Source organism: Mus caroli, chromosome 7, assembly GCF_900094665.2.
Source record: "Mus caroli chromosome 7, CAROLI_EIJ_v1.1, whole genome shotgun sequence".
NCBI classification, from domain to species: Eukaryota; Metazoa; Chordata; class Mammalia; order Rodentia; family Muridae; genus Mus; species Mus caroli.
In genome coordinates, this window is record NC_034576.1 from 102,771,002 (window position 1) to 102,790,562 (window position 19,561).

Genomic DNA, 19,561 nt, shown 5'->3' on the forward strand with positions numbered 1-19,561 from the left:
AAAAAAAAAAAAAAAAAAGGAAACATTAATTTTACATAATTACAATTGAGGAATAAAGAATTTCTAAAGTTGACAATACCTTAGAGATGATCTTGGCCAAGGGTTTTATTACAACAAGATCAGAGCAAGAAGTCGGTTGAAAGATACCGATCCCTTACCACATGGCAGGAGTTTCACAGCTAAGAGACAGGTCTTACTCCAAAATATAATTGAATAAACAGAGGTTTCAGGAAGATTCCTTCACCTGGCAAAGGCTCATGACTCATAACAAGATTTAAACCCATCAGTGTGTGACTCCACAGCCTTCCTAACACAACCATCCACGTTCTTATCACTCAGGACCAGAAGGCAGTGGAGACGGCCTGCTCTACTAAAGGCACGAAGCAGCGTCTCTGCTGCTGTGCTCTGAGGATGACTTACCCTAGACTGTCTTTGAAGCTGATCTCCAGGAGAGATCTGATTAGTAGTTCCTATGGGAATATTTCTAGTGACCTCACTGATAAGCCTTGCTTTGTTACACAGAGTATGGGCCGGAGAAAAGTTAGGAGAGAAAGAATTCGATAGAAATGGTATCCACAATGGCGCACCATGGGGAGGAATCCCAGCGTTTCTCAATAAGGAAACAGAGGTCTGGGAGAAGACCATCAGAGTGGAGGGGAGGAGCTGCAGCAGACACTGCTTGTCCAGAGCTGAGGTCTGACCCGGGCCTTGCAGTACTAGGTGAGTACTCTACACTGAGCTATGTCCTTAACCCTGACCTGCGACTGAATCACCACAAAGAAATTGCTGGTCGTGGGCCGGGGCCGCTGCTTACTTTCACCTGTTCCCTGAAGCTCCAGGCTACATTCAAATTCTTTGCACAAATCTTGAAACTGAATTTCTCCTAACTGGTTAAGTCAGTGTTAGAAATTATGATAGTGGAGGGTTCATGGCCTAATGACCTAAAGAGGTGAAGCAGCCTAGGAGCCAGAATAAAACAATAAATGAGACACTTCACATATGAAATGGGTCCCTAACTTTACAAGCTCAGCAGAGCAAGAGACAGAAACAAAAGGAAAGCAGTGCAGTGCCAGTCTAGCTGTGAAGCCAGCTTCATGAAGCCAGTGCACGGTGGGAGCCTACGCAAGAGGCATGTCACACACCAGGACCAAGAACTCAAGGTTCTGAAGTAATGGCTAACTAGACAACTGAACCTCTGGTCAGAGGAAAGTCTAGGCAGCAAGGAAGGCAGAGAAAAGAGTTTTGAGTGCTTAGTGACAAAGCAGGGTACTTTTGTTCAGTACTTTCATTCAGTTCCTCAACAACATGACCTAGAAAAGGAAACCATTCGGATGGCTCCCTCTTGGGCCCCTCCTAGCACTGCATGTGACTGTTTACCTAGGTCTCACCTCAAAGAGGCAGGGATGCCATAGCTGTCCTGGCACTAATGAAGAGCGGCTGTACTGCGTGTGCTTTAAATCAAGAAGAGTAAGCACTTCCTGAAACAACTGGGCGAGGGAAGACTGCGGACGCTGCCTCCTGTCCACTTGTCCCCTCCCAAAGAATCACGTAATAATAAATGTCAAAGTCCCATGCAAGAGAAGAAAACAAATATAAAAGAGATTTCAACACATCTGGAGAGATGGAAGGCAGATGGAAGAACGCTGACAACAAAAGTCAGTTCAGTGATTCAGATGGCAGGGATTATCATTATAAACTGTTTTATCTGACTTTAAAAATTGTGTATATGTAGACTGTGTTTAAACTTAAATATTTTAAGGAAGGATAAACAACCAACATTTTCTACTTTATAAACATTAACCACTCATTCTCGTAATAACTCCACAAATCATTATTTGTCTCGTATAACTGAGGTTCAAAGACATTTTTTAAAAACTTGTCCATATTCAGTCTTTACCATTAAGCCAAGCCTTCTGACTTAGCACACTTTTACTGACATAAATATAACACATGCTTTCAGAGTGTATCTGAAATAGATTTGTACTCAATGATGAAAAACATTCACGTGGCAAAGCATCAGCTCAGGAAAGCAGCTTGTTGGAAAACTAGCTTCAGCTAACCAGCAATGTAACCAACCACTTGTTTGTCAAGAGTCCTCTGGCAGAGACTAGAAATTCCAGTTCCTGGAAAGCAATCACCGCTTCCTAGGACTCAATACATATTTTTACAATACCTATCATTACCTAAAAAAACAATGTGCATGTGTCATGTGCATAATATTCTCCACAACCAACCTTCAAGGACTGAAACATTAGCAAGTACCTAACACAGCTATAAAAACTATTTCTTCTTAGCAACACAGAGACTAATGTTATTTCTTTTAAATATGTAGAACTACTTAAGGTGCTTATGACACTTCCAGGGTGAAGGAGAGGCTTTGTGGAGGTGTGAAAGGCTACTCTGTGTCAAGCACTGTCCTAACATTTCTGATGAACGTGTTGTCTTCACGTGCACAGAGCTGTAGTTTGCAGTGACACTGTAACTGTGGAGGGGCAAACAGGAAATGAAGTCTCTGCTAACATCAGAAAACATAGCAAGCAGTGCGGGAAGATTTAAGCCCAGGACTCAGGAGCTCCAGCCATCACTGCAGGCCTGTGGTGCATCTGCTAATACCTAGCCTGAGATGGCAGACCAAGCTATTATAATCAGTGGAACACAAATAAAAAGTTAGAGATTGTATAAAGGTTCAAAACAAAACCCTGATGGCTTTTCAGACAGAAGTTTTAGAATAAAATGGTTTAGTCAGATGCCAAACTGATCTCTGGCAGAGGAAAGAACCTAGGGCCTCTGCTCTGTCTTCTGCTGTCAAGTGCTGCTCACCGACATCCCACTTCTTTACGCTCTTTCCCCACTAATAGCCTGTGGGTATTATTATTTTGTGGGCTACAATCAACCACAAGAACTCAATTCCGAGCTGGCACTTTCCATAACACTAGACTATCCAGTCTTTCTACTAGTTCTGTGAGTGGAAGAAGTGTATACACATGTTTACGTGTGTGCAGGTGTACATGTAATTCTACAACATGCACACAAACAACCAAAGGAACACCAGCCTTAAAGAGAAAAAAAAGCTCTTAGTATGTGCAACAGAATTCACACTTTGTTTCATACATTTTCACAAGTTACCAAATGATCACTATTCTGATCAAGACTAAAGTAGATTTCAATGAGAACTGTTCTTTCATTGCTACAACTGCTGCTTTCATTGTAGTCCACAGTAAGTGACATTTTTAAGTCCTTGTGCACGAACCAAGAAATGATCCCCCTAACAAAAATTCTTAGCAATGCTTACCTTCATCTTCACTGCTATCAGACTGGGGAAGCTTGATTCTTCTTCTCTTTTTCTTCAGGTGTTCGGTTTCCTTTGCTTCCTCATCCGACAAGTCTACTCGCTTGCCCCTGCTGCTGTCAGGAATATGTTAAGCCCATTACACAGGTCGCATGTTTAAGTATGTGCATGTTCCTATGCGGCTTCTTTTAGAGCTCACAGTCTTAACTCCAGAGGGTAGAGATTTAACTCCTTTTTGTTTGTTTGACACACAGTTGCTTTTTGGTTTTGTTTTTTTTTCCTGACACAGGCTTTCTCTGTGTAGTCCTGGCTGGCCTCCAACTCAGAATTCCACCTGCCTCTCTCTGCCATGAGTGCTGAGATTAAAGGGCCGACACAGGGTTCTATGTAGTGCTGGCTGTCCTGGAACTCAATATATAGACCAAACTAGTCTCAAACCCACAGAAATCTTCTGCCCCTGCCTCTTAAATGGTTGACCACCATACCCAGTGAGAAGATTGGTTTTTTGGAGATATATGCTGTTATAACAACTATAGGGTGGCCAGAATAAAAGGTATCCCCAGTTCTCCATAGGCTAGTTTATCTAGAGTTTTCTAGATGCCCACCCCCAACCCCTGCTAACTGGCCTTTTACTCTTTTAACACACAATCAATAAGCAGCTAAGCAATCATAATGCAAAGACCAGGAAAGAAATGCTGTTCTCAAGAAGCTCTGGCAAGCACATGTCTATAATTTCAACAGAGGATCCTAAGGCCAACCCAGGCCTCATAAGTGAAACCTTGCTACAAAAAATGAACATGCTCTGGGCCAACTGCACTAGCTATTATACAACATGATAACATTTAAACACAAATAACTTTGTGGGACAGGACTGTTAAAAGCTAAGTAGATATTCAGCAGGTAGGAAGGGAAGACAACTATGCTAAAGTGAAAGAACAATGTGAACAAAGGCACAGACAAGTCCATAAAGTCATTCTAATGATGTAATAAAAACCTAGACTGTCTTGACATTATTCAGCCTCTGTCTGCTTTCTCCATTACAGCATTCACTTAATAAATAAGGGATTATTGTGTGTTTCAGACATATAGACATGTAAACCAGGGTTTTTTATCATTGAGTACCTGTCTTATTTCATTTTGAACATCATTTTTTTTTCCGATTTTAGCTAGGGAAAAACTAAAATAAACACAACGTAAGCCAAAAGAAATAAACATATTAGCAGAAAGCAATGAAATAGAAAAGAAAGAAAAATTTAAAAACCTTAAGTTGTTCTGTGAAAGAGAAAAGATTAATAAGCCTTTTACAAAAGAGGGAAAATGTACTTCCAAGTAAGAATAGAGAATAAAGGAATCTGTAGTCTTAACTATATAGTCTATAAATACTCCAAAAACAAGACTACATTATGAACAACTTTAATAAGCTCAGGCACTTGGAGGAAATAAATTCCTTTAAAAGCACAATTTATGTAAACCAATCCAAAAAAGAACTAGAAAATTTGAATAACACTATTTAAAGAAGCTTTCACACACAAAAATAAAAACCCTTCCTATAAAGAAAATCCAGGCAGATTCACTGGTAGATTTTATCATATTTAAATGTATTAGAAATATCTTTACATAGGGTCAGAGATGGCTCAGCAGACCAAGGTGCTTATTGCCAAATCTAATGAACTAAGTTCTATCCCAGGGTCCCACTTGGTGAAAATAGAAACTGACTCCCACAGGTGTGCCCTCTGTGCATGGTATGTACACATACCGCCTCCACTCACACTCACACACACACACACAGACAGACAACATAAAAATATAAAATAAAATTCACAAAGTCCCTTGGAAATTGGGTAACTCCTCTTAATTTATGAAGTTAACACAAGTTTGATAGTAAAGCCAGCCAATTACCAGGGAAGAAAACAGATGATATAAAATATAGACATTTGAGGATACAGATATCCTCAGAAATATAGAAACAACCCCCTCCTTCTAAGGTTATATCAACTGATCTAGCAGTGTGTAAAATAAACAAACTTGACCAGGGAGCTAATCCCAAGAATGCAAGGCTGGTTTAACACTTTCATGTCAATCACTATAATCCACCATCTTAGCAGAAAAAGGGTACAAGTCACCTCCATAAAAGCAGGAAGAGCATTAGAAATGTAAAAGCAATGGATAACGCCTCAGCAAACCCGGACTAGGACGCCGTCCTCCTCAGCCGGGTAAAGCACCCCCACTGAAACCTACACTTGACTGGCTGTTTAATGGTGGAATACCGAGTGCATGCCTGGTAAAAGCGTCTAACAGTCAGGGTTGTGATTATGGCTGGGGACATTTTAACCCACATATATCATGTGTTCCCAGGAGGTAGGGCCCACTGGACAGAGCCTTACCCCTCTGAAATGTCACTACTTTGTTGCTCCAACTTTACCACAAAAGTTGTTTCTTTGTGGGCCTATCAGTGCTGACAGTGTCCTTTAGAATTTCTTTCAACAGACTAATTCCTACCAGCTATGAGGTAGTGTCTCAAACTCCTGGATCCATTTTTAACAGCTTGTGTGCTTTTTATTTTCTTTTCTAATTACATTTTACCACTTGAAAAATAAACTCATTGATATAAAAAGAAAACAAAGAACTTCTTCTCTTAAACTGGACTGGAAACAGTAACTTCTCACTGGGTAATGTGATGTGAAACACACGCGCACACACACACAGAGGCACACTTACACAGTGTCTACACATTTAAACTCAAGTCTGGAGGCAAAGGCAATCAATTTGCTCCAATGGGGACAAAATACAGCCCTGGATTACAGCCCTGGATCCTAAATCCCCCAAGCCAGCTGCCCCTTGGTCCTAGCTCACTGGACCATCTGTGGGCTTCGGTCTGCATTCTCCTGGATGGTTACATCCCTAAAGCATTAAGTAGGATTTAATGCCAAGCTGAAAAGTGCCTGTTGCAGAAAGCCCATGCAGACCATCCCACTTCCACAAGACCCTCCCTCCCGGGACAGCATTTCCCACCACCTTTTCTCCTTCTGCTGCACCTTCCCAGGCTCGGACTTTCTGCTGGATTTCTTCTGAGCTGGGGGAGCTGCCAGCTTTGGTTCAGTGACAGACACTGGAGGTTGCTCCACTGTTTTTTCTTCCTTTACTGCTTGTTCTGAATCCAAATTGACTTTAAGTTTATCTACAAATAAAGTATAACAGATGATATGTAACCCATCATACAATATTAATCCATCATTCTGTGACAGACCACTGTGTGCCAGGTTAGGAGCAAGGGATAAAAAACAGCCCCTGTCCTAAAGGAGAGCACAGTTGCAGAAGAAAACATCTGCAATCTTCACTTCTGCTCCCCACTAATCTCTCATTACATCACAACTCGAAAGGACAGCAAACAAAGGCCTAACCTAAAAATACCAAATTCAGCTTTGGGGCTTTACAGTTTTAAAAATTCTATCTACTTCTTTAGTGCAGTATGTATTCTGGGTATGTGAACGCCATGGTACATGTATAAAGCTTAGAGGCTATGTTCTCTTCTGATACCATGCAAATCCCAGGAATCAAACTTGGGCCATCAGGCATGGCAGCCCCTAAGTTAAGATGTTAATTTCAAACAGAGCTGCAGATGGTCATGGTGTTCAAGAATACAGCTTAAAAATAGGTGACAGCTAAATTCGCAGCAACTTTTCTATTCTATTTCTTTTCTATTCCACCTTTAAAATATTACTTGTTTGTATGGGTATTTTATGTGTATGTATTATCTGTGCACCACATGCATGCCTGGTGCCTCTGGAGGCCAGAAGAGCATTAGATCCCCTGGGACTGCAGTTACAGATGGTTGTGAGCCACCATGTGAGTGCTGGGAATTGAACCCAGGACTTTAGAGAAGCAGCCAATGTTTTCAACTATTGAGCCCTGTATTCTCTCTCCAAGCCCTGTATTCTACCTTTGAATGCCTAGACGCTCCTATCTCACTACCACCTTCAATGATAAACCTGAATTAATTTAAATCCTGCTTCCCTCTGGGCAAGTCCAAAAAGTATTCTTCCTCTTTTGAGAACTGGAATAATATTCACAAAACTACTATCAGGCACAGACATTGAGTTACCCAAGGTCTCACTGAGAGGAAAAATAAGCTCTGGATATGAGCCTCAGTCAGCTCAACTTCTGGTCTGGGTCTCCACACTAAGCTGAGATAACAAACACACCTAAGCAGCCATGTAGGACAGAAAGGACCCAGCCAACAAAAAAAATACAGTAATGCATGATCTAGCCTAGTGCATACCCAGTGATAGCTTTTGATAGGCAAAGGCACAATATACAGTTAGAAAGCTATATACAGCAAGTGGTTCTTCAAAAAACAGTTTGGTTACCTGTTATGAAACTGCTTAATCCATCTACTATGTGGAAAACCACCTATCTTAGTCTTGGCTGATATATGTGCAGGTTAGTACAATAGTTGTGAAAAGCACACATATTCTTTGATAGTATAGATAATGGGTCAGAATGTAAAATATATTCATATTTTTGAGGGTTTGTGTGGGAAACCTAAATGGTAGACTTCACTAGCCCAGTAGTGCTATCATTGCTTCAATTTTCAATTCTGTGTTTCTTATCTGTGATCTTCAAACTTTCCCACTAAAGCATCCCAAATTGACTAGGAAAGTGAATATTTTGAAAGCAACAGAATTTCATTCTTTTAAAGGCTAAGTAAACTATCATTGTCTGCATCTATCTATGGGGGAAGATTTTTTTTTTGTTCTGTTTTCTGTTCTATCACCAATAGTAACAAGCACATAGTAAGTATTCAATTAACATTTTGTAATTTGACTTATTTTTTTTACTATTAGCAAATACTCACATATCTTACATATTTTAAAAACAACAAGCAAAAAATTCTTTACTTTGGACTACAGTAGCTCAGCAGTTGCAAGCATGCTCTAACTACCCTTCCCAGCAGCCACAGCAGGCAGCTCACAATGGCCTGTAATTCCAGCTCCGGAGGATCCCACACCTTCTGGTTTCCATGGTAAACTGCACTCATGTAAACATATCCCCACAGATATACACACATACAAATAATCAAAAACAGTTTTAAATAATTAAAATTCTTCACTGAATCTTAAGATTACAAACACATGAAACAACAACAAAAGCATCAACAGTACGGACTGGATACATGTCCCAGTACCAGGCAGGCAGGCTAATGACAGTGTGACGTGTTCCCAGCAGCAGCAACCTCCTATGCACCGTTCCGGCACTGCCATCAAAGCATGCTTCTGGATACCTTCTAGAGTACCTCACTTTCTACTCTCGCAATGGAAAATATCCCGAAAGCCTCCACAGCAAATAAAGCCCCATCACCCCAGTCGTCCTCGTGTACTGACCGATCACTATGGCAAAGCAGAACTCACATGAATTTTGCTTGGATAGGCAACAAAAGGCCACAGACCTCTGTGTGGTAAGTGCCCTGTGGTTTCTACATTCTTCCTGGTATTCTGCCACATACCCCCCAGGGGATGAATACTTGATATGAGAAGTATAAAAATAATGCAGCTATTGGCTCTTTCTATTAAAAAAGAATTCTTATTTAAATAAGAGATCTTTCCTCAAAAAAAAAAAAAAGATGCATTTAAATGGCCTAACCATTACTGCCTATATTCACATTGACATGTTATTTAGTGCTGTGAGTAACCTTAAAAACCAACTTAAGAAAGGCAAATATTTATTTTTGTGGTCCCTGGAGAGACAGTAGGAGTTAGGCTCACACCAAGCCCACTGATGCCAGTATCCATGGTATTAAGTGTAACTCCACACAGGCAGCCACTCTCTCATTTTAATTACCCATTTTCAAAAGCTCCATGAGTGATTGTTTTATTTTCTAAGGCAAAAAGTAAAAGCAGAAATAATATAAACTGCCCTCCAAGAGCTCTCAAGTACACCCAGAAAGTCTCCTGAGTGGTTGGTTACTTCATCAATATGATGAATTTGTTACAAAGAAGGAATGCCTGGATAGGCAAAAGCTATTCTAGCGGTCTCCACCTCAGCATCTGTGTTACCTGTAACGTTCACCTGTGAGTTCTAAGACATAAAGAACATGCTTACTCATTGCAGCTTTTCCAAAAAAGTTGCTCATCACATTCCCTTTTCCTGGTGCTTTGCCCCCAGCGGAAGATGCCTAAAAGCATAAAAAAGAAAACACAGAGACCAGGCCGTTAGTGCACAGAAAGGGTTCAATGTGAATTGTTCCTCATCTTCCCGTTTTCCCAACACAGAAGCTTGAAAACAGCAATGACAGGAAGGATCAGAAGCAACGAGAACTGCACTTTCTGGATTTTTAAAGCATTATCTTGGCATCTCTCTCTTTTCTTTTTGAGATAGAGCGTCATCATGCAGCCTCATCTTTCTGAATGCTGGGATAATAGGCATGCGCCATCAAATCCAGATACAGTTGTTTCCGTCAGTTAAGTTAGTTCACATTACTAGGCAGTAACAAGCAAAGAGAAATGAAGAATAAGGACAAGGACAAAAAGCACAAACCAGAGCAGGAATGTTAACTCTGCCAGGAAGGAAGATGCACACGGCAGGAATGTTAACTATGCCCAGAAGGAAGATGCATACGGCAACCCCAGCTACATGTTCTCAAATGTCACACCGCTGAGATACAAGTCCTCAAACTTGCAGGTTCTCAGGGTGATTTTTATGTACATTATTTCAATGGCTGTCACAACAATCTTAGTGAACAAGCCAGGTATCACCATTTTATAGAAAGCGAATCCAATCTTGTGAGAAGTACTATGGGGAAAAAGGACTATCAGAGGTGACATTAAACAGTAACTAAAATATGACTCAAACTACATAAGGCACAGTGACTCATGCTTCTTCCCAGCACTAGAGAGGCAGAGAGGGACAGAGCCTGAGTGTGAAGTCAGCCTAGACCTGATAGCAAGACCTCAAATAACCATAAATGTTCAAACTAAAGTAGACAACTCAGAACTGCTCATGGGACCTGTCCACACACAGGCTAGCATGGAAGCCATGAAGGCTTCCCGAGATCCATGTCCTGCTACAGAATAGCAGCGTCCTGGAAGGACAACTTACACTGGTTACTTCTCGGGCCTCTGGTTTGGTTTCCTTGTTGGTGTCCTGGGTTTTAGTAGCGGCTTTAGAGATTAACATTCCCATAATTCCTTTGGGCTGCTGGGAAGCCTGTTTGGAGGCAGGTGGACCATGGCCATTGGTAGTCAGCTCACTGGCTTGTGTCTCACTCGCTGCCTGAAGATTTGACTGCTCATACTTTCTGGAAGATGGGGATTCTGCAGGAGCTCTGGGGACTGCAGCTGCACACTGTATGGCACTAAACCTAAGGACAGAAGTGAGTATAAGATTAATGTCATTATCAAACCTCATTTTCAAACTCTGTGCCTTCTAGATATCTTTTCACATTAATATAAAACTAAGGAATTTAAAAACTACACTGATCATAGAAAAAAAAAGTTCCTATAAAACTCCATTTGGGTAAAGAACTAGGCAGTGTGGAGAAGAAATTTTGGCCTGTGGTTTGCACTTACCTAGTCAGGAGGCTAGTCCTCAATCAATCACATTCTAGCACATCATACTCCACACACTTGCTTTTTTGTTTGCTTGGGTTTTTCTCTTTTTGTTTTGGTTTTAGTCAGGGTCTCCCTATATAGCCTTTGCTGTCCTTGAATTCAATATATAGACCAATCTGCCAGCCTCTGCCCCCAGCCTCCACCAACCAGCATCTATACTTGTTTTTACTCACCTCCTATTCTCCAGCAAACAGTAATACTCTCACCATCCATAGGAAACCAGACGGTCCTCTGACCAAGTTCGAGGAGCATTAACTATCAACAGAATCAGAGCTAACAGCCATACATTACTAACCAACTTCTTGGCAACTGTCCTAGCCAGAGTGTGCCATGCTTTAAAGGGTGAAGTAGGGCTAGCCACTAGTTCCCATAAGTCATGCTCCTTCGTATCCATTTGTTTCTCACTTCTAAAAATACCAACTCAGTCCAGGGAGCAACCCAGCAAAGGCTAGTGATGTCTGGGAACAGTCTGCATAGCATATTACTGGGAATAGTCCACCTCTTAGTCTGCAGTAAGTACCAATGTGCCTACTTCACATGTCTCTAATGCAACATTGCACGATGCGCATGGGAACCTACTCAGCCTTCTCAGGCGTCAGGCAGAAGGCAGAGTGCCCCAGCTTTTCCTAATTAAGAAAACATTTTACTTCCCAGTGCTTTGCTTATGGGGGTAGGTGAAAGTTCCCTGGAGGGACTCTTCATTCTTTGTATTATAGGAACTCAGCATTCAGTTGGGCAGAATGACTGGTTTGCAGATCGGGGGAGCTTCTGGCTTCCCTTTCTTCTTTAGTGTATCACCTCAACTTGAAAAAGAAATGCAGAAACCATGTGGAGATAGGAGCTATTAAAAACTAACGAGAATAACTGCCTTCGCAAATGGTCACCGACAGTATTTCGTTTCAGAAATAACTTTTGACTAAGTAGCTTCAGAGCAGCACAGATCTTCCACTGAGTCACTATGGCCACTCAGAACACCTCTGGTTGAAGAGAGCAGACAGAAAGCATTGACTTTTACCCACTGGTCCTCCTCTCTGGCCTTGAAGCGCTTCCAGGTACAATGGAAAAGGCGATGTTTTATTTTACTGTCAGCATCTAAAGTTGGCCCTAAGACAACTCTTTATTTAGTCTGCATTCCACATCTTAGGATGAGGACCAGCAAGTGGCAACCAGGAAGAGACCAGGTTAGGCTGCTCACCCTGAAATCTCACTCCCTTGCTTTCACAGCAGTTTCTAAAACACAGCGGATCTCAGGAGGCTCACAAGTCTTAGGAACAAGCACAAATGTTTTTATTGGAGGTAAACTCTCCTGTTTTCCTCTCCTCTCCTCCTACTTTATGTTCCACCCCCTCCCCCAGATAAGACAAGATGGTTAGCTGGGCAGTGGCAACACACACCTTTAATCCCAGCACTTGGGAGGCAGAGGCAGGTGGATTTCTGAGTTCGAGGCCAGCCTGGTTTACAGAGTGAGTTCCAGGACAGCCAGAGCTACACAGAAAAACCCTATCTCTAACCCCCCTCCCTCAAAGATGAGATGGTTAATCTCTCAGTTGTCAAAGAGATGAGATTTAGCATCTCCTGGGAGTCTAGCCTCTAGGCAGAGCTGTAAGGGAATACCTTGACTTGGTTAGGTAGGAAGCCCTGCCCACTATGGAAAGGTGGCACCTTTCCTGGAAGGAGATCCTGGGCTATATAAAAGGAGACTGTGAGCTGAGCATGCTTTCACTGCTCTCTGGTTTTTGACTAGGACTATGATATGACGAGCTGCTTCAAGAACCTGCAGCCTTGACTTCCCCACCATAATGGACTGTGCCACTGAATTGTAAGCCAGAATAAAACCTTTCTCCTTAAAGTTTACTTTTGTCAGCAACAGGAAGCTAAGACATGATCTGGGGTCTCATGCAGTACAGGCTCGCCTCAGATGCCTACATAATTGAGGATGATGTTGAACTACTACTCAGCTTGCCTCTACCTCCCAAGTGCTGGGGTCAAAGGATGCACCATCATGCCTGGCTAATTCTCAAATTCACAGAGATGTTCAGTATTAGTAGAGTTCATTGCAATGTTTTCTTTATGAATCATATTTTTACTTGCCCTGGTATTTTTGTGCACAGAACTGAGCCGTTCTCAACTTGTGTGTCATAACCTGCTTGGGGATCAAATGACCCTTTCACAGGAGTTGCCAATTAGATATTTATATTATGATTCTTCTTTTTTTTTTTTTCTTTTTGGTTTTTCGAGACAGGGTTTCTCTGTATAGTTCTGGCTGTCCTGGAACTCACTCTGTAGCCCAGGCTGGCCTCAAACTCAGAAATTCTCCTGCCTTTGCCTCCCAAGTGCTGGGATCAAAGGCATGTGCCACCACACTCGGCTGTATATTATGATTCTTAACAGTAGCAAAATTACAGTTATGAAGTAGCAATGAAATAATTTTATGGCTGGGGTTGTGAGACCCCGACTTAAAAGCATTTCTCCCCTGAAAGGTAAAGCCCCTGGTTGTTTCCCAAGCTTGTTTTCCCTGATCTCTAAAAATACAGCTAGAAAGAAGCTCTTTGTTCTCTATAGCCAGCAAAAAGCTTTTTTTGTTTCAATACCTTACAATCAGAGATGCGATAATTGTAAAAAGACCTAGCCAGGCGCTTGTCTGGCTCCCTGTGCCAAGGACACCCCTCCCTCTCACCCCACCCCCAGTAGCCAGACTCCTCCCAATTTCTCACTTTTCCTTTAAAAGCTCCCTACACTGCTCAGCGCAAGGAGTTCGTCCTCAGCTAGCTGATAAAACCTCTTGCAGTTTGCATCAGGTGTGGTTTTCTCTCGAGTCATTGGGGTGCCGGCCAGCTCATCCCGGGACTTGAGCGGAGGCCCAGCTTCAGGGGTCTTACAGGGTCACCACAACCTGAGGAAGTGTATTGGCAGCGCAGCGTTAGGAAGGCTGAGGACCACTGCTAAACTCCCGAGCAGCTTTTACTCTTCCTTGTTTACTTGCTGAACATTAACAGAAGCTGTTTTATCTCAGGTTGGATATGAGTCATCTTGACATGCCACAAGATTTTAATACAGATTATTTTTTTTAAAAAATTAAATGTTTTACATAAAATTAGCAAAGTATTTTTTTCTTGAAATTGTTCTCTAAAACAGGGAACTTATAAATTGTTTTCTGGCTATATACCTATTTAGTAAATATTCGAATGCCCATATTATTCAAATTTTAAAATAAAGAGACAAAACAAAACAAACAAAAAACCCAAAACAAAACAAAACCCTAACCAACCCACCATAATGCCCATTATTAATAGAGTCAACATTAGTTCCTGTGTGCTAGGTTAACTGACAGGAATCCTAATCAGATGGTAAAGAAAACACAGTTGGCAATTCTCTATCAATTTCTCCAGATCTGTCTCTATCAGTTATCCCACCGCCTCCCTGTCTTCAACCACTCCTCTCTGACTCCTACCTAACAACCCAATGTAAGTCATCCTCTTGCTGTGTGGCCTGACTAGTCTGGTACTAAGTAACAAATTGGCCTGAATTCAGTGATCCCCTGCCTCAGTACAAGTCTTGCAATGATTTCTGTGGTTCGGCTTTATTTTATTTTGAAGTGCTGAGACAGAACTCAGGGCCTTATGAAGCAAGCCCTACCACTGAGCCACATCCCCTTAACTCTAAAATTATATGTGTGTGTGTGTGACACACACACACACATACACACATACACATAATTTCAAAGTTTCAATTTCTCCTTAGCTTTGGTCCTACTTGCCCTCCATTTCAGTCTCATTTTCTGGAAATATTTATCCACACTGACAGTCTCACTTCTTCCTGCCTCACTCAGCTGGATCAGTCTGACCCCTACACTGAAGCTCTCGAAGAAGGTCATCACCACATCCGATGGCTAGCTTCCATCTCTATCTGACCTGCTTCTCTTGAAGCATCCATTAGTACCCCTTTCTTGAAACTTGGCCCTCAGCTTCCACTTCACTGGATGCTTCCTCTTAGACCCCTCTTTTTCGGTCCATTCATTAAAATGAAGAGCGACCACAAAGAGTACTTACTATGTGTGGAACACAGCTCTAAGAGCGCCACGCCTCTCAGTTTACTCAATCCTTGATTACACGTAAGACCGCCTCTACTTTACCATACATAAGAAAATAGAATCACCAAGAGGCTAAATATTTTATCCAAAGTCAGATGGCTGGTAAAAATTGTAACCTTCAGTTTTATTTTCTGTTCTTGCTTCATTCCACTCTCTCTCTTCACAGATCTATCTGCTGCCCTGGCCCAGCAGCTTACCTGAACCCCAACTCCTCTGTTCACCTTGAGAGTTAACCACTGCAATAAATACCCTTACTTGAGATTATCAGCAAATCTACATATCCAAACCCCAGCCGCTTTTCTCAGGATCAAGCCTAAACTCATGCGAGAGTCTGACTCCAGTCTTCTAGTTACTTCCCACCTGTCTGTCACCCTATGCTTTAGCCACAGACAATGATTACACAATGTCATGTTTCTCTCTCAGCTCTCTTTACTCTGACACTACCATCTGACAATTTCTACTGGACCTTTGAGTCTCAACCTAGATGCCTTAACCTTTTGGAAAAGCCACCTCTGTTTTCCCCTCACTCCACCCATCCAGAATCTGGTAATAAATGTCTGTCTCCAAAATTGTTTCATGCCATTCCTCTTGATAGCACTGTACTGAAATGCTATCTCTTGTGGGCCACCAACCTCAGGACCAGGTACTAGGCTTCAAAAGTGTGTAACAACTCAATGGTACACATCAGACATACACCAAACAAATTCAAATTATCTTTTAATTAATTAATTTGATATTATATGTTAAGAGTGTTTGGCCAGCATGTATGTCTGTACCCCATATGCACACCCAAGGAGGCCAGAAGGTATTAGATCCCCTGGAACTGGGGCTATAGATGGTTGTAAGCCACCATGTAGGGGACTAGGAATTGATCCTGGGTCCCCTGCACAATCAATAAGTATACTAAAATACTGAGCCACCTTTCCAGCCCATAAATTTAAATTATAATTAAATCAAAGTGGTAGATACCCAAGAATATTTTTAAAGAACTGACTTGAACCCTCAGTACAATCTCACAAAGTAGGAATTATCACAACTGATTTAAAGATGAAGAAACCAAAGCTTCTAGAAAGTACTAAGTAATTTGTCCAAAGCCACTGAGCTATTAAGTAGCAAAACATGACTAAAACCTATGATTATCAGTGTCTAAAACCCACACACATCATAGCCTGCCACTGTCCAGTGCCCTGAAGAACAAAAGATTTATAAGATCTGATCTTGGCTATGAGCTTTGGGGACAAGTTACTTTTGCCTGGAAGGAACAGGACGTCAAATTTAAGAACAGTTTTTTGAAGGGCAACATTTAATCTAGCTCCTAAAGGATGGGTAAGAGTTAGACAAGCAGAGACTAGAGCAAAGGGATAGAGGGGACACAACAAACATCTCTGGTGGTGATGACAGGATAAATATATGAGAAATAGATTTATGGGGAGTCCAGTGGGGTTTCAATATGGGTTGTGGCTGCTATTTTTCACCTTATGATGTACTAATAAAACTAGGCATGTGTCTTACTACAAGATAAATGGGGTTTTACTAGACTTGGCACTCACTCTTAAGAGGCAGCCACTGTGTAAACACCTTACAAAATCAATTCGTAAAGAAGCCCACAAGAACATTAAGGAGCTTACTTGCTGCAGTTCTGCAAATTGCTTTTAAGGATGTCATAGTCGGTATTGAACAGAGGCCCACTGTCCTTTAGCATAGCTTTCTGGATGCTGTACACATGGATGCTGGCAGTCACAGCTAACTTGGACTTCACTGCTACAAGTCAACAGGAAAAGCAGTCTGTTAATACACAACTTCATAGCTTGTGGGGACTTTAACAAGAAACTCTTCTGCACCAGACCATTTGCTATCTATGGTGGTCCAAAACCTCTAACAGGCCAAACAGCTAAAAAGAAAGTAGAAGAACATGAAGCTCTGTCTGCAGTGGGACATGTTGGTACTGAGTCGTTTCCCAGCCCAGCACCTGAGAGGGTGTCAGCAAACAGTGACTGATGACCAATGATGACTGTGAAGCTTTGTGCTCATCAGTTAAGTACTCTCTACCTGAGAAGACTTATCTCTACCAAGGCTTACTTGTATGTTTCAATTTCAGCATACAGAAAGCAGCTACATAATAGTATTACTAATGAACTGAGTCTACAGAACAAAATTAAAAGACCATTGTCATAGGAGTAAACTATGGATTCTACAAGGAAAGAACAGTGCCTAACTTGTTCACTGTCCCCACAGCCTAGCACAGAGTTGGGGACATATTAACCACTACATATTATGCAGTTTCTTAACATTTCCTTTTTAACCAGAGATTTTTATGTGCATATATATATACATACATATATATATATGTATATATATATATACACACATACACACAAACACACACATTTTCATATATATGTAAATATACAATTTAAATATTTATTGATAGTCATAAAGAATTTTATTTTAAAACAACCCTTTTGGCATATACAAAATAATAATTTTATTATCAAAGATGAAAACAAATTTAACATACTACTGAAACAAATATGTGTGTTTATTTTTATACAAAGCATCTTGGCTGAATATTTGATCCTGCAGAATGCAACACATACCAATGTTTTTTTAGCTGATCAATATTTTGCTTTTATAACCATCAGTGCTAACAACACTACCACTTTGCAGAAATACAAAGTACAAAATAGAAGAGGTAAATTTAGGCCATTTCAGATTTGTTAAGAAACCCTGTTCTAATTCAAGCTGAAATTTCTAAATATTTAAAAATAAATAAATAAAAATAAATAAAACAAGGAACAACTCAAATAGCATGTTTTATCTAATATCTAATAATAAATAGCATGTTTTAGAATCTAATATTCTAACATAAATACAATCCCAAACACACTAATTTGATGCTTACACACTAAGGAACGATGGTAGGAAAAATACTAATTCTTTGTTTTTCATAATTAAATGAAATAATTAATTAAAGTATCATGTTTCTGTAAGAGCACAGAAGTTTCCATATACAGTGAATAGACTACAGCTGAGAACATCCACCACGGCATGTGCCATACACAGCCTCAAGCCTGGGCCTCGGTGGGTCAGGCTATCCTCACTGGTATTACATGGCAGGCAGGGTGGCACACAATGCAAAGAGCACTGACCATGTGCTCAGAACTAGGCTGCAGTGAGGCTACATCATGTAACATGCCTGAGCACTGCCATGAAACTCACGTTCTGTGGGCTCATCATCCCACATACACTGCTACATTCACTGTCTACCACACTGGGTAGTTTATTAAGTCTTGGTTGTTATGAGCTCAGTTTGATAATCTTTTTTGCAGGGTCTAGATTCGGTTTTTCATCCCCACATAGTATCACAATCCACAACTTAAGGAGCCATGTCATCTGGAACTCATGACAATATTTTTATGTCTGTCATGAGTCTTGAAATCCTGTCAAAGATGTACTTTATATATGTCAGCCTTAAAAATGGGAAGTTAGGCAAATATAAGAAGACTAACGATTCAAAAACCATTAGTAAAAAGGAATATAAGACTGTCTGGTTAAATAGCCAAATACACTTTATACAGACTGTACCCAACCAATGCCGTAAGAGGCAAAGCGAAAAGTTTACTCAGCTGCTCAAATTCTTACCTTCCAGTTTATCTTCTCTCACTACTGCAACCTTGTGGCACTGTAAGGAACAACAATTCATCAGTAGTGAAGTTACAGAACTCAGAATTTCAGCTTCTTTGACTCAGCTATGAAATTAGAAAAACACTGGGTACCCTGAAAATACACTACAGTATAGGGCAGTCTGACTAATTTTTAAATGGCATATTTTACATCATCTTGAAAAGAGATTAAGGAAAATGAGAGGCCAGCCTCAGTACTTTTATGAAACAAAATTAACTCAAACAGTGTAAGAACAATTTTTAGTAAATGATTGAATGATAACTGGTATATAATCTATGGAACTAAATAAGTTAGATCTGGTTATTCTGCTGTACTCATAGACTGTCATCAAGGAGGCTTCATCCAGCAACTGATAGAACCAGATGCAGAGACCCAAGTATTATACAGAGTTCAGGGAGTCCTGAACAAGAGGAGGAGGAAGGATTGTAGGAACCAAAGGAGTCAAGGACACCACAAGAAAACCTGAAGAATCAACTAACCTGCACTCAACCAGGACTCATAGAGGCTCAGAGACTGAACTGACAATCAGGGAGCCTGCATGGGACTGGCCTAAGTCCTCGTGTGTGTGTGTGCGTGTGTGCGTGCGTGCTACAGGATTGCCTCATCCAGCCTTTATTATTGCAACTATCGTCCAACCTAATCTTATTGCAACTTGATATGCCATGTTTGGTTGATATCCCTGGGAGGACTGCCCTTTCCTGAAGAACTGAATTTAAATAGATCGTAAATTGGTAAATTGCCACAATGAGTGGTTTAAGCAGACTATATGCTACAGGGGAAAAAAAAAAAAAAACTTGCAAAGTAAAAAATTCTTGAAAGAAATTTCAGTAATTGTTAGTAAAAATATTCATTTTTTTCCTCTAAATCTTATATTTGGCTACAGCAATAAGT

At 40.9% G+C, this 19,561-nt stretch overlaps 1 protein-coding gene across 2 annotated transcripts in view; it reads right to left on the reverse strand.

Annotated features, from left to right (window-relative positions):
- The window catches only part of Pold3 (DNA polymerase delta 3, accessory subunit), a 39,137-nt gene that overhangs the window by 7,499 nt on the left and 12,077 nt on the right, over window positions 1-19,561 (reverse strand). Inside the window, exons 4-9 of one of the 2 annotated variants that reach the window (XM_021167307.2) lie at window positions 18,629-18,668; window positions 16,615-16,747; window positions 10,385-10,646; window positions 9,389-9,461; window positions 6,305-6,467; window positions 3,293-3,405 (exon numbers count right to left, since the gene is read on the reverse strand). In XM_021167307.2, the coding sequence (XP_021022966.1) occupies window positions 3,293-3,405; window positions 6,305-6,467; window positions 9,389-9,461; window positions 10,385-10,646; window positions 16,615-16,747; window positions 18,629-18,668 (784 nt within the window). The remainder of the gene's footprint in view (window positions 1-3,292; window positions 3,406-6,304; window positions 6,468-9,388; window positions 9,462-10,384; window positions 10,647-16,614; window positions 16,748-18,628; window positions 18,669-19,561) is intronic. The other variant, XM_021167304.2, reaches the window with a different exon arrangement.